At 54.2% G+C, this 26618-nt stretch overlaps 7 protein-coding genes across 7 annotated transcripts; 2 read left to right on the plus strand and 5 right to left on the minus strand.

Moving 5' to 3' along the window:
- Positions 1–451: 451 nt before the first annotated feature.
- On the plus strand, positions 452–7223 carry CC84DRAFT_1149356 (uncharacterized protein; the record flags this gene model as incomplete). The annotated part of the gene is made up of 3 exons (XM_018176671.1): positions 452–1957; positions 2006–5688; positions 5814–7223. Exons 1-3 carry the CDS (start codon positions 622–624, stop codon positions 7221–7223), a joined length of 6429 nt encoding a protein of 2142 aa, XP_018034099.1. The 5' UTR covers positions 452–621.
- Positions 7224–7879: 656 nt separating this feature from the next.
- CC84DRAFT_1188329 (uncharacterized protein) lies at positions 7880–8863 on the minus strand (the record flags this gene model as incomplete). The annotated part of the gene is made up of 1 exon (XM_018180982.1): positions 7880–8863. One exon carries the CDS (start codon positions 8861–8863, stop codon positions 7880–7882), a length of 984 nt encoding a protein of 327 aa, XP_018034100.1.
- Positions 8864–10798: 1935 nt separating this feature from the next.
- On the minus strand, positions 10799–12172 carry CC84DRAFT_1165921 (putative band 7 family protein). Its single transcript, XM_018178828.1, has 2 exons — positions 11677–12172; positions 10799–11622 (listed from the first exon to the last, which is right to left on the minus strand). Exons 1-2 carry the CDS (start codon positions 12059–12061, stop codon positions 11000–11002), a joined length of 1008 nt encoding a protein of 335 aa, XP_018034101.1. The 5' UTR covers positions 12062–12172; the 3' UTR covers positions 10799–10999.
- Positions 12173–13939: 1767 nt separating this feature from the next.
- Positions 13940–15860, minus strand: CC84DRAFT_1165922 (mitochondrial carrier protein-like protein). Its single transcript, XM_018178829.1, has 3 exons — positions 15458–15860; positions 15070–15381; positions 13940–14821 (listed from the first exon to the last, which is right to left on the minus strand). The coding sequence occupies exons 1-3, from the start codon at positions 15491–15493 to the stop codon at positions 14177–14179; spliced, it is 993 nt and encodes a 330-aa protein (XP_018034102.1). The 5' UTR covers positions 15494–15860; the 3' UTR covers positions 13940–14176.
- Positions 15861–21079: 5219 nt separating this feature from the next.
- Positions 21080–22062, minus strand: CC84DRAFT_1165924 (acyl-CoA N-acyltransferase). Its single transcript, XM_018178830.1, has 2 exons — positions 21845–22062; positions 21080–21790 (listed from the first exon to the last, which is right to left on the minus strand). Exons 1-2 carry the CDS (start codon positions 22028–22030, stop codon positions 21353–21355), a joined length of 624 nt encoding a protein of 207 aa, XP_018034103.1. The 5' UTR covers positions 22031–22062; the 3' UTR covers positions 21080–21352.
- A 482-nt stretch (positions 22063–22544) lies between these two features.
- Positions 22545–24555, plus strand: CC84DRAFT_1165926 (Lecithin:cholesterol acyltransferase). The gene is made up of 2 exons (XM_018178831.1): positions 22545–24055; positions 24121–24555. The coding sequence occupies exons 1-2, from the start codon at positions 22735–22737 to the stop codon at positions 24294–24296; spliced, it is 1497 nt and encodes a 498-aa protein (XP_018034104.1). The 5' UTR covers positions 22545–22734; the 3' UTR covers positions 24297–24555.
- Positions 24556–25059: 504 nt separating this feature from the next.
- On the minus strand, positions 25060–26603 carry CC84DRAFT_1219023 (uncharacterized protein; the record flags this gene model as incomplete). Its single annotated transcript, XM_018183049.1, has 2 exons — positions 25060–25906; positions 26443–26603. 2 exons carry the CDS (start codon positions 26601–26603, stop codon positions 25060–25062), a joined length of 1008 nt encoding a protein of 335 aa, XP_018034105.1.
- Positions 26604–26618: the final 15 nt, after the last annotated feature.

A 26618-nucleotide genomic window follows, 5' to 3' on the forward strand; every position in this document is an offset into this window, starting at 1 on the left:
CAAGTCATCGAAGGAAACCTCGGCCAGGACTCACATGAAGGTTTGCGTTGACATTAAAGTACTAGCAGCTCCAAGCACCTGGTGCTGACTCACTGCACCAAAGTACGCAAGACTGAGAGTTGTTGCTGGAACAGCGGCGCTTCAGATGACATGAGAGAGCTACGGCTCAAAAGTCCAAGCTATGCCTTGGACCATCGTGATGCTCTTTCATAGTTTTGGAGTGCTATGCCTCCGCCTGCAGAACTAGGGTATATGAGCCTGCAGAGTCGCAGGCGAGCAAACGAAGCGCTCGGGCAGCAGCGTCTGGGGGCGCGCGGCTGTCTTTCACCTCGAAGGCAGTTGCGACCGCCCCTGTGGTCTATCCAGCTAAGTCGCGTGTCTGAGATGGCAACTCGCGGCCCTGGCGTGCATTTCTTGGCGGTGACGCATCTCTAGATCGACACCTCCAGCTCGCTGCATGAATAAACGACCCCACGCTCTGGGGCTCTCACCCACATACAAAGAAGGCTCTGAACAGCTGCCGATCCACGGCACGTCCACGCGCATCGCTCGCCGGAGCCACGACTCCAGCTCCAAACGCCCCGCCGCTTCCCCGCGTTGCCGCCCACCTCGACGCCCACGATGCTCGTATCCCTGCAGGAGCAGGAGCTCTGCCGACACCTGCGCGAATTACCGCGGCGGCACAACTACCGCTATACCGAAGATGCTACCCGTGAGCTAAAGCAGATTCTCTTCGAATCGCTCGCGGGGCGTGGCGAATTCCTCCCGCTCTTGTTCCCCAACGGCCCGCCTACCGACCCGGAGCAGCCATGGAGCTTGCGCGACGCACAGGGCGCCGTAGAGGGTGCGGAATACACCGAGGCAGCGAGGGGAAAGCCGTGTGGACACATTTTCAAGAGCGGGGAGGCTACGTACCGGTGCAAGACGTGCACCGCTGACGACACCTGCGTGCTCTGCGCGCGGTGCTTCGACGCCTCAGACCACGACGGACACCAGGTCTATGTCAGTGTGTCGCCGGGAAACTCGGGGTGTTGCGATTGCGGAGACGATGAAGCGTGGGTGCGGCCCGTACACTGCAACATCCACACGGCTTCGTCGACACCCGAGTCCGACTCGACGTCAGCAGGGAAGGCCAAGGAAGGCTCGGCGCTGCCAGAAGAGCTGCTCGAGAGCATACGCATGACCATATCACGGACCCTAGACTATCTCATCGACGTCTTCTCGTGCTCTCCGGAACAGCTACGACTGCCCAAGACGCAAGAGTCCATCCTCGAAGATGAACGCGCCTCGCAGCTGACGGCGAAGTGGTACGGTCCTGGCGACCAGCCAGACGAAAACCAGGAATTCTGCCTGGTGTTGTGGAATGACGAAAAGCATACGGTACATGATGTTCGGGACCAGGTCGCGCGGGCATGCAAGCAGAAGCTGGCATTCGGGCTTGCCAAAGCCCACGAGGTTAATGACATCGGTCGCGCTACGGTCGTTACCAGAGGGAGCATACCGGACCTCCTAAAGATGGCTAAAATAATCGAGGACATCAAGCTGACCGTCACCATTCGGTCAGCACGCGACACGTTCCGAGAGCATATGGGCGGTGCTATTGTCGAATGGATTTCCGACATTGCTGGGTGCAGCGTCGGCGAAGATAACCAAGTGCTGCGACAGACCGTCTGCGAAGAGCTACTAAAGCCTTGGCGTGTCGGCAGCGAAGCTACCAACCAGAATATTGGCAGGAATGGACTCGATGATCACGAGATGGAGGATAAAGAAGCCGAAATGGAAGGATTCTATATCCGCTACTTGACGGCACAACGCCGTGCGCAGATTGCACAGCTGAACCGCCAACGGACCGGCAATGACGAAGGTGGTCAAGCTTCGGACGCAGATGAGGAGGAGGAGGAGGCCGAGAGTGCTGCAGATACCGGTGACGGCGAAGACGGCATGGATATTGACGAGCGTAAGTGTTCGAAACGTCCGTCTGTCGTGCCTGCTAACATGTCACTAGCGGATCGAGACGGCGATGTGAACATGGAGCCTGAAGATCCACTTGCTTTGATAGTGAGGCTGCCCGTTGGCAACCCTCTCCCGCAAGGCGGCGACCTTACGCCCGCAGAGTCGGATAGTGAGCCTACGATAGGAGCTCCTGCTTTGAGTCATGTGGAGCCATCGTTGCCTGTTCCAGAGACACCACGGACGAAGTCATTACCGTTACGGCCTATGCGGCCTCCTCAGTACTGGCTAGACAAGCCCGAGAACTATGGAAGGACACCCGGAACACCTGCACATGAGGATCTCTGGCAGCGTTTACGTCTCGACCATCTCATTCTATACGACCTCCGAATGTGGAAGCAGTTACGGATCGGCGTACGGGACGTTTTCATCAGCACCGTCGTGACAATCCCGCAGTTTAAGCGCCTTCTAGGCTTACGGTTCGCAGGCGTGTACACGGCACTGGCTCAACTTTATCTAATCGCAGATCGGGAACCCGACCATTCAATCATCAACCTCTCCCTGCAAATGCTTACTACCCCGTCGATAACAGCCGAGATTGTTGAGCGAGGCAATTTTCTCACCAATCTAATGGCCATCTTATATACATTCCTCACCACTCGCCAGGTCGGCTACCCATGGAACGTTGACCCCAAGGCGACACTCGCCTTCGAACAAGGCGCCGTTACCAATCGTCGCATGTATCATTTCTTTCTGGACATGAAGTATCTCCTGGGCTCGGAGCATGTACAGGGGAGAATTCGCGAAGATGAGCGTTATCTGCTGCAATTCCTGGATCTAGTAAAACTTCACCAGGGCATTTGTCCGAACGTCCGGGCCGTTGGCGAACATCTGGAGTACGAAACAGAAGCATGGATCAGCGCTTCTTTAATCACACGTGAGATCAATAAGCTGTGCCGTCAGTTTTCAGAGGCTTTCGCCTGGAAGCGCGAAGAAGACCCTAGCGACATTCGTCGAGCTATTCGGGCAACTGCTAAAGTCGCCATTATAAACTCCCTTGGCGCTGAACGGAATCGCTTCGACCAAGCTGAGCTCAAAAACGAAACGCGGTTCAAGACCTTGGACTGTCTCGAATTCGATGCAGAGCCGTCCAGCTTGGTAGGCCCTTCTTATCGGGTCGTGGACTGTGTCGTAGCACAGGAGCCAATGAGTTTTCATCATGCATTACATTACACTGTATCATGGCTCATCGATCGTGCCCGCGGTATGCCCAAAGAGCACCTCCTTGGGCTACTACAGTTTTCGCAGGACGAGCTTCAGGAGGGCAACAACCCTGTGGAGACTACCATTCCCGAGTACCAGCCTGAAGAGTATCTGCTCGCCTTGTTCGACTTCCCGTTACGAGTGTGTGCTTGGCTTGCTCAGATGAGAGCGAGTATCTGGGTCAGAAACGGCATCACTTTGCGGCATCAGATGACGCAGTATCGTAGCGTCTCTCAACGCGATGTGTCCTATCAACGCGATATCTTCCTGCTACAGGCAGCTCTGGTTCTGTGCAACCCGTCAGTATTCTTGGCAAGCATGGTAGACCGATTCGGTGTGCTTGGTTGGATGAGCGGAAAGTACGAGGCCGTCCACCATGGCTTCGAAGACACACAAGCCATAGAGGTTGTTGAGGATTTCGTCCATCTTCTCATCATTTTGCTCAGTGACCGGACATCACTCATTCCATTTGAAGACGACGTGGAACCCCAGATCGCATTGATACGCCGGGACATAGCGCACGTCTTATGCTTTAAACCGCTCTCATACTCGGACATGACCACTAGGCTCGCAGAACGCGTACAGAATGCCGAAGAATTCCATGAAGTTCTTGACAGCACCACAAAGTTCCGACCGCCGGAGGGTCTCTCTGATTCTGGGACCTTTGAATTGAAAGAGGAGTTCGTCGAGCTCATTGATCCTTACATGCATCAATACAGCCGCAATCAACGTGAAGAGGCAGAGACTATCTACAAGAATCACATGGCGAAGAAGACAGGGAAACAAGCTTCTGACATTGTCTTCGAGCCGAAGTTGCGACCCATCACATCTGGGCTTTTCCAAAACCTTTCCGACTTCACTCGCCAGCCATTATTCACACAGATCGTCTACTACTTGCTGGGGTACGGATTGATGGCCTCCACTAGTACTCCTAACATCCCGGCCACTCGCGTCGAGAGCTATATCCAATTTGTCCTACAACTTTTGCTAGTCGCTGTATTGGAAGACAAGTCAGCGCAGCATGAATGGTCGCAGGACTCACCCGATTCCTTTGTCACTTCTGTGTTGACAAAGCGCGCCAACTTTGGATTGCCTGATCATCCTACCATCCTCTCCATCCTTAAGAGCTTGTCGGAGAAGGATGAATTCAAGGCTTGCGAACCTAAGATCAAACTCATCATGCACCGCTTGAAGCAACGGCAGCCAAACACGTTCATCGTCGCGACTGCCGCCCTGAACATACCTGCTGAGCGAATGGACACCGCTTCGCCTGCAACAGTTACCCTCCAAGAGAAGGAGTTGAAGAAGAAGCAAGCTCTTGAGCGACAAGCACGCGTCATGGCATCTTTCAAAGAGCAGCAAGGCCAGTTCATGGCGAATCAAGATTTCGATTGGGGCGAGGAAATCAGCGACATGGAGGAAGAGATTGATCCGTTAGCCACGGGCCGGGAGAAGGTTGAAAAATACCCCGGCGGAACCTGCATACTGTGCCAAGAGGAAACAAATGAACAGCGCCTATATGGCTCATTTGGCTATGTCTCACGCAGCAATATACTGCGGCAGACAAAGACAACTGATGTAGACTGGGTCGACGAAGTGGTCGAAAACCCAGTTAGTCTTGATCGTTCCGCTGAATCGATCCGCCCCTTTGGCGTCTCGGGCAAGAATCGCCGCACCGTCGAGAAGGTTACGTCTAAGGGCGAAACGGTCATTACAGAGCGGCAAGATCTTGGCAAGGGGTTCCCCCGCGAATATACTCGATCCGGTCCCGTATCTACGGGCTGTGGTCACATCATGCATTACGCATGCTTTGAGGTCTATCTACAGGCGACGCAGCGAAGACATGTCAGCCAGATAGCAAGGAATCACCCGGAGCGGCCCATGTACAAGGAGTTCATGTGCCCACTCTGTAAAGCCATGGGCAACGTCTTCTTGCCAATCATCTGGAAGGGAAAGAGAATAGCCTATCCAGGAGCTTTGGAGACGGCGTTCACCTTCAACGACTGGATCGACTCACAACTTATCAAGACGGCTGCTCAAGCAGACAAGGATCCTGTAAGTGCAGGAGCCGACGCAAGCAGTCTATCGCCCTACCAGAAATCGTTTTTCGACTACGGTAGAGAGACGTTTATACAACCTCTCGCAAACCGACTTATGGACGTCAACAGCCCAACGTTCAGCTCGTTGCCTATCCCGCAGTCGTCTACGCAACCTCGGTTCCAGATTCCAGCCTTTTTGCAGAACGACGACCCTCGAGAACCAGTTGTGATTCCTCCGGAACCCATCGGCGCATCTGCTAGTGCTGTTTTGGGAGGTTCCGGCGCTGCATTTCCAATGCTCGAGCTTGTTAAAGTATACCTGCGCCTTAAAGAATCTCTGGCTGTAAACGGAGCCTTCTCTACGTTTGACCACCAGAAACTTGGAGTGTCCGGAGTGTCAGGAGAAGAGCTCTGTAACACCGACGCTTTGGCAGAGGTAAGTCGTTAATTCATTTGGCAAGCGACGGGTGAATTTAATCCATCGCGTGGCTCTACATTTCCTCCTCAATTCACTTACGGACACTTGGAACATGTACACAGTATGCTAATCCATCCCAATAGGTTCTCGGATATTCCATCTCTTCAGTAGAGATTGCCCAACGCGGGGTACAGTCAGATTCTATGCGAGGAACTCTACTCGACAAGATTTCACCGCAGTCATTAACGCACCTCCGTATCTATTCCGAAACAGTGTCTTCATACATATCCGTCGGAGGTCTCCGGCCTAGCCACGCTAATCTTACTTTGAAAGAAGTATCTCGCAAACGTTTCGAACATCTCCATCAGCTTTTCATCGGCCATCCAAAAATCTTCGAACCCGACGACTTACCGTACGATCTCAAGGACATCACGCCCTTGTTGAGTCAGGATCCATTCATCTTCTTGAGCCAGTTCTCGATGTTTGCAGCACCAGAGTTCAACCAAGACATCCATCACGTCGTCCGCTTGTGTTACTTAGCCGAGCTCGTGCGTGTCGCGATCGCCTTCGCTATTGACCGACCTAACCTATTCGACGAGTATGGAAATGACCGCTTCGTTAACACAGAAAAGGTCAGCAACGGCACATTTACCTCTGCCGAATTCGAGAATATCCTCAAATTCGTGGGTATCGTCCTAAATATATCCCGTCTCAGCAATTCGCCCGCACCTCTCGACTTCAACAACATTAGTATTCCCAACAAATTCAGGGATGCAAAATTCTTGTACAGTTTCTTCACACTGGCGTCGACATATGCGCTTCCATTTGTTCGAAAGGCCGCTATTCTTATGCATGTACGATACGGTGTCGAACTTCCTCCACTAGCTTTCGACCGGGTGGACGAACCTGAACTTGAGCGCCTGTCGTCGCTTCTAAGGCTTCCATCTCTCCACGAGATGTTTGCATCTTTATCGAACGACGCTTCCACCGGTCACACCACGCGCTCCGTCGTCGGAGGCTGGCTCCGCCACTTTCTCTGGGCCCGCGAAGGCCACTACAATCCCGCACCCATCACCCTCTCCCACCCCTCCATCTTCGAGCTAGTCGGCCTCCCCAAAAATTACGACACCCTCACTGACGAAGCCATCCGGCGGCGCTGCCCCGCAACCGGCCGCGAACTGACCGACCCCGCCCTTTGCCTCTTCTGCGGCGACATCATGTGCAGCCAGGGCGTGTGCTGCATGACGGCGGACTCGCGGGGTGGGTGTAACCAGCACCAGGCCAAGTGCGGGGGCAACATCGGGCTCTTCATCCACATCCGCAAGTGCATGGTGCTGTTCCTCAACGAGGAGCATGGCACCTGGTATACGGCGCCGTATCTGGATAAGCATGGTGAGACGGATCCGACGCTGAGACGTCACCATCAGTTATTTCTGAATCAGAAGAGGTATGATGTGCTGCTCAGGAAAGTGTGGCTTGAGGGGGGTGTACAGAGCTTTATTGCGAGGAGGTTGGAGGGGGATATCAACAACGGGGGGTGGGAGACGCTATGAACAGGGGGATATGGTGAAGGTGGGGATGACAAGGGTGGGGACGAGGCAAAATGTGTCAGGAGGGGTGTGGAAGAGGTTGTGGAAGTGGGTGCTGGGTGGGCGGTGGAGGGTACGGTGCATTCGTGGATTTGGTAGGTGCATGGGTAGGGGTTGCGTGGATGTATGCGAAAATAGCGTAGCGCAGTATAGAATCTGAGAAGGGTATTAAACTGCCTGTAGATGTTGCTCACGAAAATAAATGGTTGACTTGATTGGTAGATGGGCAGCGATGATCTGAGCTTCTTGCATGAGGCACAAAGAGAGTCAACTCTGAAAGGCCAGTGACAATGTAGACGTTCTGGTATTGACGGTAGAGCGAAATTTTACTGGACGAAATGGTGGCGAATTGAAACCCGTGGGAGGCATGCGGAAATCGTCTTACTCGTCTCGACAGCAAGCAATTTGAAGACATTCCAGTTGGAAAGGATGCTTTACTGCGGGACGTTGATTTCTCCTGGAATGGGCTGTGCAATACACAGTAGACCCTCATTGACTGAGAGCGTCAAGGTAGAAGTTCTCCTCTCAATACTAGTTGTTGAGCTGCCTTTTGAAAGACCCTGTGCTACCTCGGGACTAACCAGGCGCTATGCTTTCATGCGTACCGACGTATCATTCGCCTACCTCCTTTCAACCCAATACCGATCCAGCGCCTCCTGCCTAACCTCATACGCCCAATGCAAGCAAGTCTGGCTAACAACCGGACTGACATCGCTCCCCTCCACACCGTCATCCCCGTCGTCAAACACACTCCTGATCCCCCTCGTCACGTACTGCTTCAGCAAAGTCCTCCGCCACCGCCCCGTCTCCCCAACGCACTTCTTCCACCGCGATATCTGCCGCTCGTCATCCGCGCACCGCCGCCCCATCCAGAACCGGCAGTACCACTGGAACCACCCCCGCACGTCGTACTCGTGCGCTATCCACCCGGCAGCCTCCCACGCCTCGATGCTCTGTCCGCACGCGACGCCGTGCTTGTTGATCTCGGCACTATACTCTGGGTTGGTGAGGTACTGATCAGCGTCCAGCCCGGCGGTCCAGTCGGCGGGGAGCTCGCGCCAGTCGTCTGAGACGGTGGTGCCGAGGCGCTGGGAGTAGAGCGGGCGCCAGTAGGAGCCGCCGAAGCTGCCTTCGCGGATGATGTCGGCGGGGGATTTGTTGGGCGTGAAGTCCGGGTGTGAGGCAAAGTGGTACGTCCCGAGGGAGTCGCGGCTTGGAGGGGGCGCGACGGGCTCCCAGGCTGTCCAGCCGGCTCTCAGACTTTCCAGGTCTGGATATAGGGTGTGTGACTCGGGGGCTGGAGATGCGACACGCGATGGTTTTCCTGCTACGGCTTTTGCTGAAGAAGATTTGGCGCGCGATGACGATGGGGCAGAGTTGGTGACGGTGTCGCCATCCCCGATGTAATCTGGGCGCGCAGATGCGCTGGCAATACGCGCTGAGCTGCGTGTTGGCGGTGGGATATCGAGCTTGCGCCGCTTCTTTGCTGGACGCCGTGCTGGCTGGAGTTGCTGCTTCACATGTTTATGCTCGAGTTCCAGCTCCTGTAGCAAGATGGCATTGCGCTTGATATTTTCCTTTCGACGTTGTTCAAGAGTATTCATACCGTTTGTGGTGAAAAGTATGGTTCGCGCTCCCAATCGCGTAGGCGCGCAGCCCTGCACAGCTTTGACTACGTCATAAGCAGATGTAAGTGATGCGCTAGTGCCATATGGTCCTAGCGCGAAGGCAGCTCGTTGATTCACTGGGGCCACTTCATCTCGTAAGCCCCCTTTATCTCGGAGAGGTTTTCCTACTCTGGGACCATTGTAGCAGACATTTTCCTCCTCGCTTTGACAGCCGTACTGCATGGTTCGCCTTAGGGTATAGAGAAACACAAGATCGCTTGGCACACCCATCATTATGAATCGCAAGCGAAATAACAAGACGGTAACCACTCCAATACTTGCACGGAAGGCATGCCCCAAGCTCTCCCAGATTCCTGTGTTGAATATGGACGGTCCAGGAACACTCGGCGATTGCGCAGCACGATTTCCGGTGCCGTGATAGCCCCTTAGCTCCGTCTCCACCACGCATTAGGCCACACCATCACCATAGCACTTTTGACCAGCATGGGCAAAACGCCCCCAGAACTAGCATCTGTATGATTCAGCAGCTCTCGAAAAGCAGGACTCTTCCGCATTCCTAACAAATCTTTCCACTGAAACAATCGAAACCCGACGGTGATTGTGCCACAATGGCGATGCTCGTCGAGCGTCAGTCTCCTGCATCGGCCTTGAAACGTGCCGTAAAGCAACGGGGACGAAATTGCAATAGTTCAACGTGAATTGGTGTCTAGTAGTGGTGTGCGCGCCGGCGGATGATGCGTGGGGTCGTCAGCGAACCGAGCGAATTTCCGATACCGCGAAGTCGAAATTTCCAAACTCCACGTCATGCGGTATGAGAAGTAGACTTGGGCGCGGCATAGAGCGACTGCCTGTGAAGAATGATTTTGCGATTATAGCTGCCGGATCCTCGAGAAGATGTTGTGTTTCCCGTTTTGCTTGGCTGTTTTTGGGGACGGATGGATTGATGAGCTCGCCGAACGCTGTTGAGTTGGCCGCGTTGCTCATGCATCTGGAGAGGGAGGATAAAATAATGTTTGACTGGGCGTTGAGGTAAGTAGGCATAATTCTTTTGTGGCGGCTGGTGTGTTCTAGCACAGGCCAGCAAGGAGCCGCTTGAGATACTGTGGTGTTGAGGATACCCGGCGCCAGATAAAGCTGTGGTCAGCAATTCAAGTCCATTCATAGCCACAGCTTTGGCAGGAACTCTGCATGCTCGCCTACAAGGGGCACACCCTCCACGAGTACATTGGAGGCTCGGCGGCTACCCAGCTCGCGCCACGTCCACGCTGGGATCGCTGGACGCGTCGATTGGATGCCCTCAATTACATCGACAACCCAGTCACCAATGCTGGACATATTGGGACGCATGTCCACTTTTTCCTGTGGCCACAAACAGCCCTGGTGCGTTCGGCCATAGTCTATGTCAAGTGATTGTGGAAAGGATCCGTGTTTTCGACACACTCTCGTGGCTCCAACCTCGATGCCCCCATCCACTGCTCGGGTAGGTACTCCGCACCAAGGAGACGTAACACTCTCATAGCCTGAGCAGGTATCTTCTGCAGTTGCTGACCCTCAGTCCAACGCGTGATCGGATCACTTGGTTCAATCTGGTTTCTGCGCCGTGAGAATGTGGTTGTGCAGCTGCTTTGGGGCGGGCTGGCGGATATGGCATTTGGGAAGGTGGCGAGGGAGTGCTTTGGGCATGTGCGGGCTTCGGAAAGGGGAGGCGAATAGTCCTGCCGACGCGAATGAGCTGCGGAGATGAAGAATGGGGCTGGTGTCGGGTGATGACGAGGCACTCACGGGATTAAGCGAAGGCAGAAAGGGACTGCGCTGGGTGATTGAGGGATCACTTACGGTATCTAGCGTAGACGGAATGGGACTTTGTCGGGAGATCGAGAGGCAACTCGTGATATCAAGAGGAGTGAGATGTGTAGAAACACTTTGCGATTACAAGACTACAGAGAGCATTATGGTACCATACCGAGCGAGTGAAGCGACATGTAGACGCCAAAGGGTATCATAGCCAGACCGAACCAATCCAACAGTAGAACAAAACACCCCACGTCATATATTACCCGCGTCCTTCGTCGCCCGCTTCAGTCAATCTGTTCTCCCTCCCACGAAAATCACCTACATGTCATTAAACACATGCGCATTGATCGCCTGCTGCAAGTTGCTCGACGGCAGCGCAGAAGAACCTCCCTCAGCCGTCGGCTGGACCCCAAAGTCGCCCGAGTTGGTCGGCCCAGGCATGAAGATGATCTTGCTGTTCCCACTCTTGGCCATGGACTGCATGGCCTCGAGGTACCGGATCTGCATAGCGGGCGCGCTGCTCAAAATATCCGCGGCTTGGCGCATGAGCTTCGCGCTCTCAACTTCAGCCCGTGCGGCAATAACCTTGGCCTCTCCAGTCCTCTTGCTCTGCGCGGCCATGGACAGTGAGTCCTGCAGCTCCTGGGAGAAGATGATGTCCTTGATGAGCATGGACTCGACATCCACGCCCCAGCCGGCGGCCGTCTCCTCCACGATCTCGCGAATGCTCTGCGCGATCTCCTCGCGCCGCTCGATGACGTCCTGCAGGACGCGGGCGCCGATGACGTGCCGGAGAGTCGTCTGTGTGCGCTCGATGAGGGCTTGTCGGATGTTGGCTATGCCGAAAGCAGCCTTGTGCGGGGAGGTGATGCGGTAGTAGATGACGGAGTTGAGGTGCAGGGAGACGTTGTCCTTGGTCATGCAGACTTGCTTGGGGACCTCTGTTCTTGTTAGCATATATCTTGCTGGGATGGGACTTGTGAAGGGATACGCACCGACGATCTGGATCTTGACATCGACCTGGATCACGCTCTCAGACAGCGGATTCACCTTGACCAGCCCGGGGTCCACGGCGCGCGAGAAGCGCCCGAACTTGGTGATGAGGCCGACATTGCCCTGCTGCACCTGCTTGTACGGGTTGGGGCAGACGACGCAGCACGGGATGGCGCCGAGGGTCCCGATGCACGAGCCGAGCGTGTTGACCATGGCGCCGTACCAGCCGTGGTCGTCGGTCTGGGCGTCGTCGGGCTTGATGGCGCGCGCATAGCTCGGCTGCAGGTCCTCCCTGCGCGGCGGCTGGATCTTGACGAGCGGCTCGTCGACGTTGCGCTTGGGCGTGGAGCTGCCGGCGCCGTTGGTGGGCATTGCACCGTCAGACATTGTCAAGGCGTTGATGTGATCAGCGATGGTTGACTTGTTGCGAAGAATGGGTCGAGTAGAGGGGGCGGACGACTCGGCAGTGTGCGTGCTGTAGCTGTCGCGAACTGCACTCATTGCGTTGGCCGGGCAGCACGGATTGTTATATAGACGACGCATCCACTCACTTCCGGAGCACGGCAAAGAGCGGGGAAGGACCAGCATCCATGTCGTGGCTCAAGGCTTGGCCGCCTTGGGCCTGCTGCAGGGGGCTGTGCACAACCTCTACACACCAGACGTCGCAAACCTCGCCGGCCAAACACGCTGGAAGCTCCGTACCGTACCCCGCGTGTCTGCCAGCTGCCGCAGCACATTATCGCGCTGCAGCGTGCCCTTGCACTTGCACGAATGGCACTACTCCCGCACCCAGCGCCCGCGCAGCAGCAAGATGCCTCACCCAAACGTCTGATCGGTGCTCCCCATGCGCCACGTGTGATCGGCGCCCCCCAAGGCGGCCTCGGCTAGCACGGCCGCATAACCGCACACCGCGCGCCCCATCCAGCAGCCTAGCAGCTCGCGTGATGGGCACTACATCATAGACGTCCCCAGTGCGGTACTCTACAGGGTCCCGAGGCTGAATGGGTCGACGCAGCCCATGTCGCGCGACTTATCGAGCTATCAACGCTCGGCGTTCGGGGCGTGGCTAGGCCCGGCGCGCTTCGCGTCCTTGTCTACGGCTCTTGGGATTGCTGGCACGATACTGCAGGCGTGGCGACGAGATGGGTGCCTTGGGTGGCGGGTGGGTTAGGGTCTGCGCATACTATGTAAGCAGGAATGGTGTGGACATGACTGCGCCAGGTGGAGAGACGTGGGTTTTCCAGAAGCTTGGTGGGGCGTAGGGGTGGCCTGAGCGGGGCACCGAGCTCTTCACCATCCCTGCCTGAAAGGGCTTAGCTTCTCCGGTAGAAAGTGCAGCGAAGCGCGACATGCTCCCACCCATACTCTGGTCCCGTACTACATTGCATTCGATACTTCCATCAAAGTATTGCAATTGTGCTGCGCCCTGGTGATGACAATCTTCACCGGTTGATTCTTTGTGCGCGATATTCCCCCCCGTCAGCACAGCGATCGTGCACTGCCTCTTCGGGCTCTTACTAACGCCCGAGTCGTGCTCTACGGCGAAGTATACGGCGAGAGTCACAGCGAGCAGCCCCAGGATCATCGCATTCGCCGCATTACCGCGATGCTGTCTCATTGCCGCGCCGTTGGCTGAGGGCGCGGCGCGTGTAGGCACCTTGGCTTCGTGCAGACCAAGGCATGGTCCGGCCATTTGCAACATGCGCACAATGGAAGCACGTTGCCGTTGCTTTCCAGCAAGATGTCTGACCTCGGGCACAGCATGGCGCAGGAAAAGCCCGCACACCGAAGCCGTGGGCAGACTTCAAGGCGCATTCTTGATCCTTTCCTGCAACCGAGCTTCCACAGCGACATGCACGCAGCGCGCACACGGAAGCGCAACTTCCCATGGTCGGCTAATCAAGATCGGTGCAGACTATGTACTAGACTACAACAGTTGACCGCGAGCTACACATGCCTTCGTGCACACTCGCTTGGCTATATATCCTGATAGGGAAGTAGAATTGTGCATATCTCGGCAGGGTGGGCCATTAGCACTCATAGGCATTGGGTGAATGTCTTATCGCGCACTCTCCCTCTTTGAAGATCATGTTGTACACAGGCCAGCTATCAACCGGTCAACCCCCTGGGGCGCAATAGCTATCTTTCACCGCCACAATCAATCTCTCCAAACGTTGGGCTTATCCGTCCTGCCTGCACGGACAACGACAATGGGATGTTGTCCTCCTTGTAAAGGGCGTGAAAACAGTCTCATGTCATGAGTTTGATGCAAAGACTTTCGTATTCCGCCACTCCACAGCCGTGGACCATGGCCGGCTAACGCCACGCTATCTGAAAGAAGAAAGGAAGAAGAAGGAAGGGTACTCCCAAACCATGATACCCAATGCATGATGCTTGTAAAGAAATCTTCAGTATCAAGTCCCGCTATCGATGACTTTAGAGATGGCCAAATAATCCCCGCCCGGTATAAAATGCTTCCGGGGTAGGTGGAGATGTCTGTATCTACAAGAACTGCGACCTCCGCTTGCCCATTACAAAATCCCGCGTCATCTCGAAGCTCAGCCAGCTACTCGCCATGCTTGGAGCAACCTTGAGCAGATTCGGCACTATGCCCTTGTACAGCCCGCGCACGCCCTCCGTCTTGACAATGTTGCGGATCGCGTCGCCAATGCCCGCGTACTGGTAGCCCATCCCGGACATGGTGTTGACTTGGAAGCGGCGGCGCAGGACGTCGAACGGATACGTGCACGTCTGCGCAACGGCACCGGAGACTGCGCCTGCAGCCAGCTTGCCCACCGCCGAGGGGTCTTTTTGGCCCTCGGGGGTGAATTGTGTGCGCGCCATCTCGTAGACCATGAAGTTGAGGCCGACGTACGGCGCGACGCCCGCGACGGTGGGCACGATGCCGCGGTACAGCGCGAAGAAGCCGCCTTCGTTCTTGTACATGCTGGTCATGATGCCCCACATGCCGGGAAGCTTTTGGCCGGCTTCGCGCTTGAGGGTTTCGAAGGAGGCGGATTGGATGGAGAGGCGCGTGCGGACAATGTCGAGGGGATAGGTGAACGTCACCGAGGTGATGCCGGCGAGGCCGCCGCAGAGGAGGCGCTGGTAGGCGTCGAGGGCCGCGCCAGGTTCGCTTTCGAAAAACTGTGGATGTAAGTATGTTATCGAGATAGCACAGACCTTGGGTTCCCGTGTGGATCTTCCGTCGCTTTCAGAGGCCATCCCAGATTCAACCCCACACCAGTTCCCAACGCTCAGGTTCAGCCGTATTTGCTTCCACCACCCTCCTTTCCACCGAGTCCTCCAGCCCCGGTCCTAAATACAGACTCCACAAAAGCAAACAAAAAAGGAACCGCCTGGCAGATCCGCACCGAAGAAAAGCAACCACTCACCCTCTTGTAGACATTGTATGCGCCAAACTGCACAGCTGAGTACGGCACGATGCGGATGCAATTGGTCCCGTTTCCAGCCATGAAGCCTCTCCAGCCCTCATCCCGCCACATCTTGGCCAATGCCTTTGGGACCGACATCTTGTATTCATTGCGACCCACGCTCTGCACCTGAAAGAGAATCTTCAGGCGCTCGAGCGGCGACACGACGGTCCGCGAAACGGCGCCTGCTACGCCGCCGGCAACGAACGAGGCCACGACCGGCTGCTGAAAGAACTTGCGGAAGCTCTCGGCGCCATTCTCGACGATTGCGGGCTGCGGGTGCGTGTTAGCTTATATATGTAGCGTCCGGGTCTGCGGAAGCAATTTCGCGCCTCGCGGGAAGTCTCACAGGCGCCGGTGTCTCCGAGCTCGTCGACGTGGTCATTTTATCTTCTCCGCCAAGACCCGTTCAGAATCGTCAACGCCGCGCGCCGGCTGCACAATCCAGCCTGCACGCCTGTCGGAAGAAGGAGAGGTCGCTTATTGCTATGACACGCTCATCGGTCGTCTCGTTGGGCCTGTTGCGAGCGGGTGGGTTGCGGCGGGAGCGGAGCGAACGGGGGATGCGGCGCTGTGGTGGGTACTAAGGCGGGCCATCCAATGCGTCGAGATGCAATACAGCGTGAAGCGCGCAAGCGGAATCGGCTGTCACGGCGAGGGTGCGGGCGCCGGTGTCGCGGTGAATGCGGGTGCGGGTGTTGATAACAGTTGCAGTTGGCGACGACAGGGTGCCGAGGAAAAGAGGAAAGGATCGGGACGGGCTTCTAGTGCCGCCCACCCCTTGTCCGCTTCCAGCCCTACCCTGGCGCCTGGCCCTACATAAATAGCTATCTCTTCCAGAACGCCCCCAAGCTTTGGTACCGCGTGCCTGGTCGATCTAGACACGTCCTGCAGGTCATTTTGCTTGGTCCACATGCCTGACGCGCCTCAGGCGGCCTTGGATCGCCCACAGTACGGCACAGCTGGTACGCTCGTGTGACCGCCGCGTGCGTGCCACAGGCCAGGTTCCCAACATGAGACGTGTCCTCCCGCCGCCATGGGCTGACGGTTTTTTGGTTTGTCAAGGAATTCATTGGTAGACCAGTCCGATCTACCCTTGAGGGCCGGTTCGCTCGTGTCACGTGATCAGCTGCCCACCTCAACACACGACCACGTGCGATCTTAGGCAGGAATTAGTATAAAACCTGCCCGCCGTGTCCCTCTTTTCTATTCTTCACGTCTTCAAGCAAACTTTAGGGCCTCCGAACCCACTAAATGATGTGGAGTCCATGTCTTTCATGGGACTGTTTAAATACAACTGGCTATTCTTGCGGTGTTGACCTATTTCTCGTTCGTGAGGACAACAATTGGTGGCTTTGAAGCTGCATGTCTTGCGCCGCCTGGACTGCATCTCGAAGAAAAATAACCGCTCCGACACATGCTTCCTTGCCTCGTCATGGTGTCCAACACCAAGGCCAACAACAACGAACATATGTCTTTGCCCGGTGTTCTGTGCTCAAAAAAATCAAGTTCGACCCAGTCATGTGCGCTTGCTGCTGTATTGTTTGAATCCTAATACCAGCAAGCTCACTAAAAGCTCAATCCCAAAAATGAATGGCTTACCTCGGACTATCCAAAAACATACAAAATGAGCATCCATGTGTTTCCTCGGTTTTGTCCACGTGAACACCAAAATCAGAACCAGGGCTGCTCTATGTTCTTTTGCTAAGTGGAGAGCTTCTCATTCTGAGCGTCCATCCTAAAGTCTGAAAGCTACAGAAAGTCTAGTCTCAATTGTCACCCTTCCAAATCCTTCAAACAACATCGCATGTGCCCTACAGTCGCTACTGCAGGTACCAAGGGGAGTTGCTTTGCACAAATCCGCGCACTCCCACACTACGAACTGACTTTCACGATTGTTAAGCGACTTGGTTAATATTACAAGTGCTCAGACGCTCCACAATCATAAGTTCAGAGTTGTTGTGGTTTCAAAGAAGCTAAGCCCCACGAAATAATGCGGTTGCAATCCCAGTCACCCCACGCCATAAAGGCAAAACCCTCTGAATTTCAGAAAAATGCCTGTACTACGCTACATGGAACAATTACATATTCGTTGATTCCAAGACCGTAAGAGCGTTGGAAGAGTGGAAAGACAGGCTTTGAACCACATGAAGCATCGCTGTTGGTCATATATGGTGCGATTAAAAGCTTCCGAGAGCATGCAATGGTCTTGTTACGACGCACTGGCGTCCCAAACTGGAGTTTCCCTTCTTAGAGAGACCTTATGCCACCAATGTAGCTCTGTTGATATCTTTGAGACAAGCTGGACGTGCGTGGACGAACACAGTGATCCTAAGAGAATCATATTCGCGGAGGTAGTCGACATGCATGAGCCGAGGCATTCAGTTATTTTTCGTGCAACTCAGTTCCCGCCATAACGCCCCCGGACATATCGGTCTTGAGTATATGTTCTATACCAATGGCGAACGCCACATTAAAGGGAAGAGCGTTTGATTTGGATCACAGCACGCCATGTATGCGCTGCTCGGGTCCTTGGAGAAGATTAAAGGCGCAGGAGACACATGTTTTGGCGGTAGACAAACTTTTACTGACGCACTGGCAAAGGCTGCACATGAATAGGAAATGGAGTGAATTTTTGTTCCAGCATCTGGACTGACAAGTACAGAGAAGAGGTGAGAGACTTAGGCAACGCTCCATACAAGGAATCAATCGGCCTGGAATCGACTGGGGCGATGGCTGTTTTATCCGAGGAGAATTTTACTGTCTGGAAACAGTAGGTTGCATCCGCTGCTCCAAGTCATGAAGTGAAGTGAGCTAGTTTTCTGGACAGAAGCAAGGGATACTACGTGGCCGAATTCGTTCTTGTGGGCTGCTGTCAGTTGCGATCCATCAATTTGAGAGCCAGACAGACGCAAGACAAGCATGTACTGCCTAGCTGTATGCTTAATGACCAGCGCCGCAAGACATATGTAAGCGTGGGCCTTTTTCTTTTGTTGTGTGGCAACCAAAACTGTAAGACACATTGCTTGGTCCTGACATGACTTGGTAATTCAAGGGCTGCAAGAGACATGTGAACACACAGCCACCTGGGTTTTGGTTGTTCGGTTTCACAGGATGCACACGTGTGCTTTGAATCGTTCGTTTGATGCTAAGAGCGGTCGGAAGTGGCCAAGAACATGAATCCGAGGGAAATGCGTTTCATAAATTGTTGGGACAGACAGTATCATTGAGGCATAGGATTGGCACGAATGTACCATTCAAAAGCTTTACCCCACTTTTTCCATGATCTCCATAGCGAAGGATCTTCGATCCCGCAGGACATGCGGAAAGGCTGCTCCTTCTCAGCCATGGCGAGTGATCGAAGCAGATTTGGAAAAGCCCAAGACATCGGAGGCGCCCTTTGTCTTTTAGCAAACCCGCAGGTCATTCATGAAGTACGCGAGCTTTTGCATGAAATGGACGGCGGCACATCATGGTGTCGTCGTCATTAAGGTCTAGTGCCCAAGTGTATAGGCTGGTATTTCAAGGGAAGACAGGAGACTGAAACAAACACTCCTGCTACTCATGGATGGATTTAGCGATAGTTTCTTCTGGTCTCGAAAAGAGCACAGAACAGTAGGCTCTGCATAGCCATACTACTGTTACGTTAGCCGACCAGGCATGCACTTGTCTCATTCATTTTAGAGTCCACACGCCACATGGAAAGTCTTGGGTAATTTTTGGCGTAACAGAAACTCCACGCCCACACAAGTTGCGTGCTTCACTAGTTTTTGGTCCCCCCAGCGCTTGTAGATTAGGTGTGGAGAATGGAAGAATGGAAAGATGGCAACCTCAGGCAGATCCTGCTGAAGCCTGGAATGGACGGCTGCATAGAGATACTGTAGATCGTACGTTGGAGTCTGACAGTACCTCAACACCATTTTCTGGTTGGCCACACGATTTCATGGCGCTCGGCCGCAAACGCCAGTCCCCCGCAGCCATTGAATTTTAGGATCGCATCTTTGAGAAAAACACAGGATATCATCATCCTCAACCTCACTCTTTGGGGAAAACACGCCATAGCCATCGGCTGTGGATTCTTGAACTACTACAGGCCGAAGAAACACATACGGAGGGCGACATCTTGCTTTTAGTCTTCTAGAGGCTGTTGAAATTGTGGAGTGGACAGATGGCGGGCGGCTTTAAAGACAACTACTTCTGTCCGACGTCGTGGATGGGACGAAGGCAGATTTTGAACTTCTGTGACTGTGTCCAAGCCTTCTCGTTCCAATCGGTGTTATTGTTTGCTGTGACAGTGCAGCCATTATAGATGGTGAAGCTCGGCTTAGAAGAACGGATCGCATTACGTGGTATAGCGACTGTTTCCGGAGAGCACCAGCCATAAGTACGGCACGACGATTTCTTGAGAGTGTGCAAGCCTCGGAGAGATATGTAGTCGTATGTACCAGCGTCCTTTTTTTTTCACATAAATAGGAGGGACATGTGCAGGAGAAGGGGAGGATTTGGCCGAGCTCTTATGTTCCACTTCATCCGCACATGGATCAGACGATGTAGGTCTTGGAGAGATGTCGTCCCCCATAAAATACGATCAATGTGCTTTGTAACGACTACAACAGCCAAAGGCGCGCCTACCAAAGCGATGATTAGGGCGTATGAGGTCCTTGATGACGGGTTCAACACACTTTGCGCATATTCAGTCTTACGGAGACCACACGCCACAGCGTTACGTGACATTCGTTCTTGAGAGGAGAGGCGCTCGAGACACATAGAATATCCCCATTTTGGCTTTTAGATACTACAAAGAGAAGTATAGGTGTGCAGAGAAAAAGACAGATGCTGGTGGTGTATATATCCAACTTCATTTGGATATTAATCGGATGTCCAAAGACTTTGAGACCAGAAGTCACGTGCCCAAGAGCCCCGTGGACACTTCCATGACGTGAGCGGCCCGTTCTTTCTGATCACTTTTCAAATCGTGGGTGGTCTCGCACAGCGATCATGCAGACCATGGATGTTTCTGGTGCAGTAGTTGTAGGACCCACATGCCATACGCCGCTGTAGATACATATTTCAGAGCAACCAGAAGTCTCAATCCGCATGATTCCTTTCTTTCCTAGTTTTAATACTCTTGTGGATGACAGAATGCAGTGTCAAGAGACAGGCAGATGGCCACGCCAGAAATTTATGTACGCGCGTCATCTGATTATAGCTGGAAATCTGGAGTCATGGCCGTGCTGCAGAGCAGATTCTCACACATCGATCCCATGGACAGCCGGTGCATGCTTTTTGGTAGATGAGGTTGAAGAGGACAGCCTCCCGAAGCCATTGCATTCGATCGCCACAATTTTCTTCGTCTCCTACATGATAGCTATGGCGGGAATTTTTTGCTAGTAGCGTGCCATCGAGTGAGAGGCCCGTTTTGAGCAGATGGCAAGTTGAAAGCAAGGCAAAAAGCGCACAATTTCCATTACAATGCTCCTTTAATTACAATGCTCTTTTCGAGACCCAACACAGTCATGTGCTCGCCAATGTGTCATTTTTATAGCTGTCGAACAGTGACAGGTGTGCATTCAATCCATGAAAAAGGCACTGCATGAGAGAGATTAGTGAGGCATTGAAGTGGGTAGAGGCACCAGGCGCACACACATTGTCGTTCTCGTAGTCTTCATGCCATGCTGGTATGGTCCAAGAATGCCCTTTACCCCAAACATGATAACCACCAGTGTTCCTTTTGGAGAGGCGCTCAGCATCGTACGATAAAGCTTTTCCTTGGAGCGTCTGCACAACACAATATGTACGAAATTGGCTCTTCGTGGTTGAGGTAGGCGACGCAACTTGCGGCCAGCAGAAGACTCATCATATGCTCTTTAGAATTAATGTAGAGGACCACCCGCTCCCAGGACAATAAATATACCGTGCCTAAGTCAATACATATAGTGTTGAGAAACATCAATTGGGCCTGGGGTAGCTTGGGCGACTATACGTCTCGATCATTACTAGCTGTTATTTTATCGCCGGTAACCCTAACGCTGATCTAATTCTCCAATGGCCGCGTAAAAGTCTTCATATCCAAGACCGGGAGCATTCCTGCTCAGTCTTCATTGAAGTGCTGGCGTTGAGGTGCGGTTGTAGTCCGCCTTCTACATCTGCCCGCTCTGCTGGGTGTATGTCTCTTTCCTTCACGTGTCTCTCAGAGCCAAATGCCACGCTCATTCATGTCGCCCAGTCACAATCCCATCTTATTTCACGCCACATCCGCATCCTGGGGGAAACCCTTGTACTCCTCCATCTTCTGCGGTTCGCCCATCATCTGCCCCGCCTGCCCCGCCTCCATACCCGGCGGTCTCTTGAGCGCCGTGCCCTCCTTCATATACAGAATCAACCTGAAAGCCGCATTGCCATTGAGGTAGTATCTGTGCAGCCGCTTGCTCCTCAGAAAGCCCAACCTTTCGTACAGCTTCAGCGACGCCTGGTTCGTGACCTCCGTTTCCAACACGATCTCATCCGCATCGCGATCGGCCATGGCATCGATGGCCATGCACACGAGCTTGGTAGCGATTCCTTGGCCTCGGTGCGATTCGCGGACGGCGAGCATGGCGATGTAGCCGCGGAAGGGGCCACTGCGGTGGGGCTCGAGCTTGCAGACGACGACGCCGATGAGCTCGTTTGCGCTATCCAGGGCCTGCGCAAATATCAGAAGGCCTTTCAGAAGCGACGACAGGGTGCGAAGAAGTACCATGTAGCACAGATCCCCCCACTGGTAGAGGAAGTACCGGTAGACATAGATGCTGTAGGGTTCCGAGAGGTCCTTGGAGATCAGCTGCCGGATCGCAGGCAGGTACGTCTCCTCTTTGGCGCCATGGTACTGGACATACTGCAGCGCGTCGCCATCGTGCGCCGTCGCAGCCGTGTCGTCGCCCATGGGTGTTGCAGCAGCGTCGTGGTGGGGTGATCGGAACGGCGTCGGATTAAGCTTCGGCGCTTTCCGAGGCTATGACGCCGCGAAGCCCCTCCCCGGTCGCACGCGCTTTCACATGCGCTCTAAATTAGCTGCCTCGCCGCACGTCGAGGGCGATCCTTTTGGCTCATGGCTCGGCCCCGGCACAACCTTCTTTCAACCTCCCCGTAGCACATGTTGTTCCTCAGGCGCCGCTTCGGCGGCGAGAAGCACGGCGGCGATTCCTCGACAGAGCCCTCCCGCGAGCCGACGCCTGATCCCGACCGTCCCGCCAACCTCCGCGTCATCACCGCCGAGAAGCTGCACACGCTGAAGCAGGGCTCCAAGCGCAAAAATGGGAAGAGGAAGAACTTTTGGATCTTTGCGCTTGGCGGGCTGGCTGGCGTCATGGTGGCTGCTTTCTTCGCCGGCAGCAACGACATGATCGATCTGAGCAGCTTGGAAGGCGTCAACTTGGACAGCATACTAGACGCACTGCCGCAGGGGTTCCTGAGAGATGCGCAGCAAATGCAGGTACGACGAAATGCAGCGCACATGACGTGCAGAGGAACCGAGTGCTGATTCGCGCGGGTTAGTAGAAGCACGAACGCGACGCAGTAAACTACGACTCCTTCGCTGTGGGCCTGCACGCCCGATCGCAGGGCATTTCCGCCGTACACCCCGTCATCATGATTCCAGGCGTTATATCTACAGGGCTCGAATCTTGGAGCACAGAGGATGATTCACGGCAGTACTTCAGGAAGAGACTCTGGGGCTCGTGGTCCATGATGCGCGCGCTCGTCGTGGACAAGCCGAGCTGGAAAAAGCACATAATGCTGGACACAAAGACTGGACTGGACCCGCCGGGCATCAAGCTGCGAGCTGCGCAAGGCTTCGACGCCACGGACTTCTTCATCACAGGGTACTGGATCTGGAACAAGATCCTCGAGAACCTGGCGACAATTGGATACGACCCTACAAACGCCTTCACGGCTGCCTACGACTGGCGCATGTCCTACATGAACTATGAGAGGCGCGATCAATACTTCACCCGCCTAAAGTCCCACATCGAAATCGCAGTTCGCGTCCAGAACAAGAAGGCCGTGCTCCTCTCGCACTCTATGGGGTCGCAGGTCCTATACTACTTCCTCCACTGGGTCGAAGCGGAAGGCTACGGAAACGGCGGGCCGGGCTGGGTAGAAGCGTACATTGACTCATGGATCAACATCTCAGGATGCATGTTGGGCGCCCTGAAAGGCATGCCCGCCGTGCTCTCCGGCGAAATGAAAGACACCGCGCAGCTCAACGCCTTCGCCGTCTACGGCCTCGAAAAATTCCTCAGCCGCCACGAGCGCGCCGAGATATTCCGCGCTATGCCCGGCATCTCCTCCATGCTCCCGCTCGGCGGCAACGCCGTATGGGGCGATCACACCGGCGCGCCCGACGACCAGCCCGGCCAAAACATCTCGTACGGCAACTTCCTCCGTTTTGCACGGGAGTCCAACTCCTCCCTCACCAAGACCAACCTCACCGTCGAGGAGAGCTTTCCCTACCTCTACAAGAACAGCGAGCAGTGGTACAAGGAAATGGTAATGAAAAGCTACTCGCACGGCGTCGCCCACACTGCCCACGAAGTTGAAGACAACCAGCTCATCCCCGCGAAGTGGATCAATCCCCTGGAGACACGCCTCCCGCTCGCCCCTAGTCTGAAGATCTACTGCTTCTACGGCATCGGCAAGCCTACCGAGCGCGCGTTTTACTATCGCGATGACCTCGATCCGCTGAGTAAACTCAACGTTACGCTCGACACAATGTTTAGCGGGAACGGCGGCGTGGATCATGGGGTTGTGCTCGGGGAGGGAGACGGGACCGTGAATTTGCTGAGTAGTGGGTATATGTGCGCGAAGGGGTGGGGAATGAAGAGATATAATCCTGCGGGCGTGAAGATTAAGACGGTTGAGATGCCGCATGAGCCGGATCAGTTTAGCCCGAGGGGTGGGCCAAATACTGGTGGGTTGCTCTCCTCCCTTGATTGAACAGTGATTTGGGTAGGATGTAGTACTGACAGGGAACAGGCGACCACGTCGACATCCTCGGCCGCTCCTCGCTCAACGACCTCATTCTGCGCGTTGCTGGTGGACAGGGCGAACAAATCGAGGAGACAATACATTCTAATATCAGGGAGTATGCGGATAAAGTAAAGATCTATGAGGAGGGTGAGGAGGGTGAGCGCAGGCGTGTGCCGCCTTGATCTTGGTAACCTATCTTACCACTTTGATCGTAAATTATGGAGCTGAAGTGAAGATGTAATGACTTTTGCCGAGGACGGCGCGGCGTTTGTATAGACTACTCTGCCCACGCGTGGTGGGCGATTTTGATACCATTTAGACAGACGACGGGGTGTTTGTTTTACGTACACCACAACCTACGTGCACTGTCGTTCATCCCGTGTGCTTTGAGTTGGGCGAGATGCATGTAAGCGGCGTTTCTGTCGCACAGATCTAAAACCCTGATTGTCTCTTGACTTCTTTGATACACGACGATCAGTGGTGTTCTATGTTAGTGGCTGTCAAGTTCAACGACGGAGATCCTGCTGGCATGCCGCGGAAGTTGTCTCAAGGCCAGAGCAGCCCAAACGCATGACCGGGCTGCAGACACAAAACGTCGATCTTGTATCGAGACTTCTGGCACATATACTTCTACAATTCATTGGAAGCTTGCGACGACTTTAACTATGTGCGGAGGCGCTGTTTTTGAGCTTGTCAAAATCGGGGGTCGCTGCGACCGATGGCGTGCGGGGTGGACTTCGAAAGATGACATGGAACCGTGCATGGGGAAAGGGTGTTACTTTTCGTGGGTTCTCCCACAAGCTCTTTGCAGATAGCTGGAATTCGAGTATCCAAAAGATGTCGGAAATCGTCTCCGCATGTGAGGATGCCGGTCATCATCGTCACATAAAATGCTGGAGTTGTTCGATCCTGGCTTCAATTACGATGAGCACCAGCGATCGTGCCTCATTCGAACTTTTGAAGCAGTCCAACAGTTGTTCCCTCACCCGCCTTCTTCCATCTCAACTCCCTTTCTATTCCCAGTTGCTGCTGTGCCGTGTCGCATAGCTTGGTGTTGCCGCAGTTACACACGGCGGGTTCTCGGACCCAGCGGTATGTGATACTCCACCTATCGTCGCGTCTCCTCACGGTACCATCCCGCAGCGTATCTGTCTTGCGCTTCTTGATGCCATGCGTCCAGTGCAGTCGTGAGTCACCCGACATCTGCATCATGCTTCGTGGAGTCAAGTCAACCTCAACTACCTCCTTCTGTTCGCTGTCGCCATCGGGACCAGTGTCGCTACTTCGCGCGAACTGCATCATTACCGGCGCTCCTAGCGACAGTGCATACAACTGGTCGTATGCTGAATGGGTGTCTACGTGCGGAGGAATCCCCGCGCCGGGCGGGTAGTGCTGTAGGCAAACCTGATCGGGCGGTCTGCCTTCCCTCGTAGGAATCAAGGGGACTAGCCATTCAGGAAATTCTTTGAACGGGACGTTTGGATCCACGCCAAATGTCTTGTAGTCGAAGGTGTAGCCATAGTGCAGCGACAGTCGACCTGACCGCTCGGGCCACTCGAGCTCGTTCTGAAAGATTTGTATCAGGCGCGCTTCGTGCTCGTGTGTTATGAAGTCGTTCTGCCAGAACAAGCCACGCGGCTGGATAGGAACCTCTTCCATGTTGCTTGAATACCCGCTCTCCTTCCTTTTCCTGATAGCCTTTATGGGAGACGTGGAAATTCGCCTGTTCGTGGCATCTGCGATATTTGGCTTCCTTCTCTTCAGCTTTTCTTCCTCATCGTAATTTATATGGCTTCCACTGTGCATTAATTGTGGTTGGCGGATGGTGCATGGTGTTTCCCCGCGTCAAGATTTCTCACCAAAACTTCATGGCCGAAAAAAGACTAGCGTCTGGCTAGCTTAGGAAGGGAAGGCGTGCTCCATCCTACGGCACACTTCACCACGTCCGCAAAACCGTCCAGCTTGCCTGCAGATATGCTTGTTCGGTTAGGACTTGGGATCACAATGGTTGAAAAAATATGAATTTTTCCTTTCGTTCTGTTATACTCCATAAATATGAAGATTTTCAAGGTACGGAGCTCGCTTAAGGGTACATTTAACCATTCTTTTAACTGATCACTTGCTTCAAGGGCGCTTTCGGATGGACTGGGGACACTATGGTTCATGCGCCTCATGACGAAATACAGTTCGAAACCTTCTCCGGCTTCTACCACCCGCTGGACTTTTTCGTGGACGTCGACTTGACGGTGCTCTTGCCAGTAGTCCTCGCAGTAGTGTAGCAAGATGTAGATGTTTCAAGGGTAGAAGACTTCTTGGTGGAAGAGCTACATTTGGAGGTAGATTTGGGGGTCGAAGATGGCTTTGGCGTGCTCTTGGTAGAGGGTTTCGATGGCGGCGTGGTGTTGCACGGGGTTGATGTGCTCTTCTTGCTTGGACTTGAGGATGATGCGTTCGTTGTGGTAGTCTTTGGACAATGCCATCCTATGCATGGTGGTGTTGGGTGG

Source organism: Paraphaeosphaeria sporulosa, assembly GCF_001642045.1.
Source record: "Paraphaeosphaeria sporulosa strain AP3s5-JAC2a unplaced genomic scaffold CC84scaffold_7, whole genome shotgun sequence".
NCBI classification, from domain to species: Eukaryota; Fungi; Ascomycota; class Dothideomycetes; order Pleosporales; family Didymosphaeriaceae; genus Paraphaeosphaeria; species Paraphaeosphaeria sporulosa.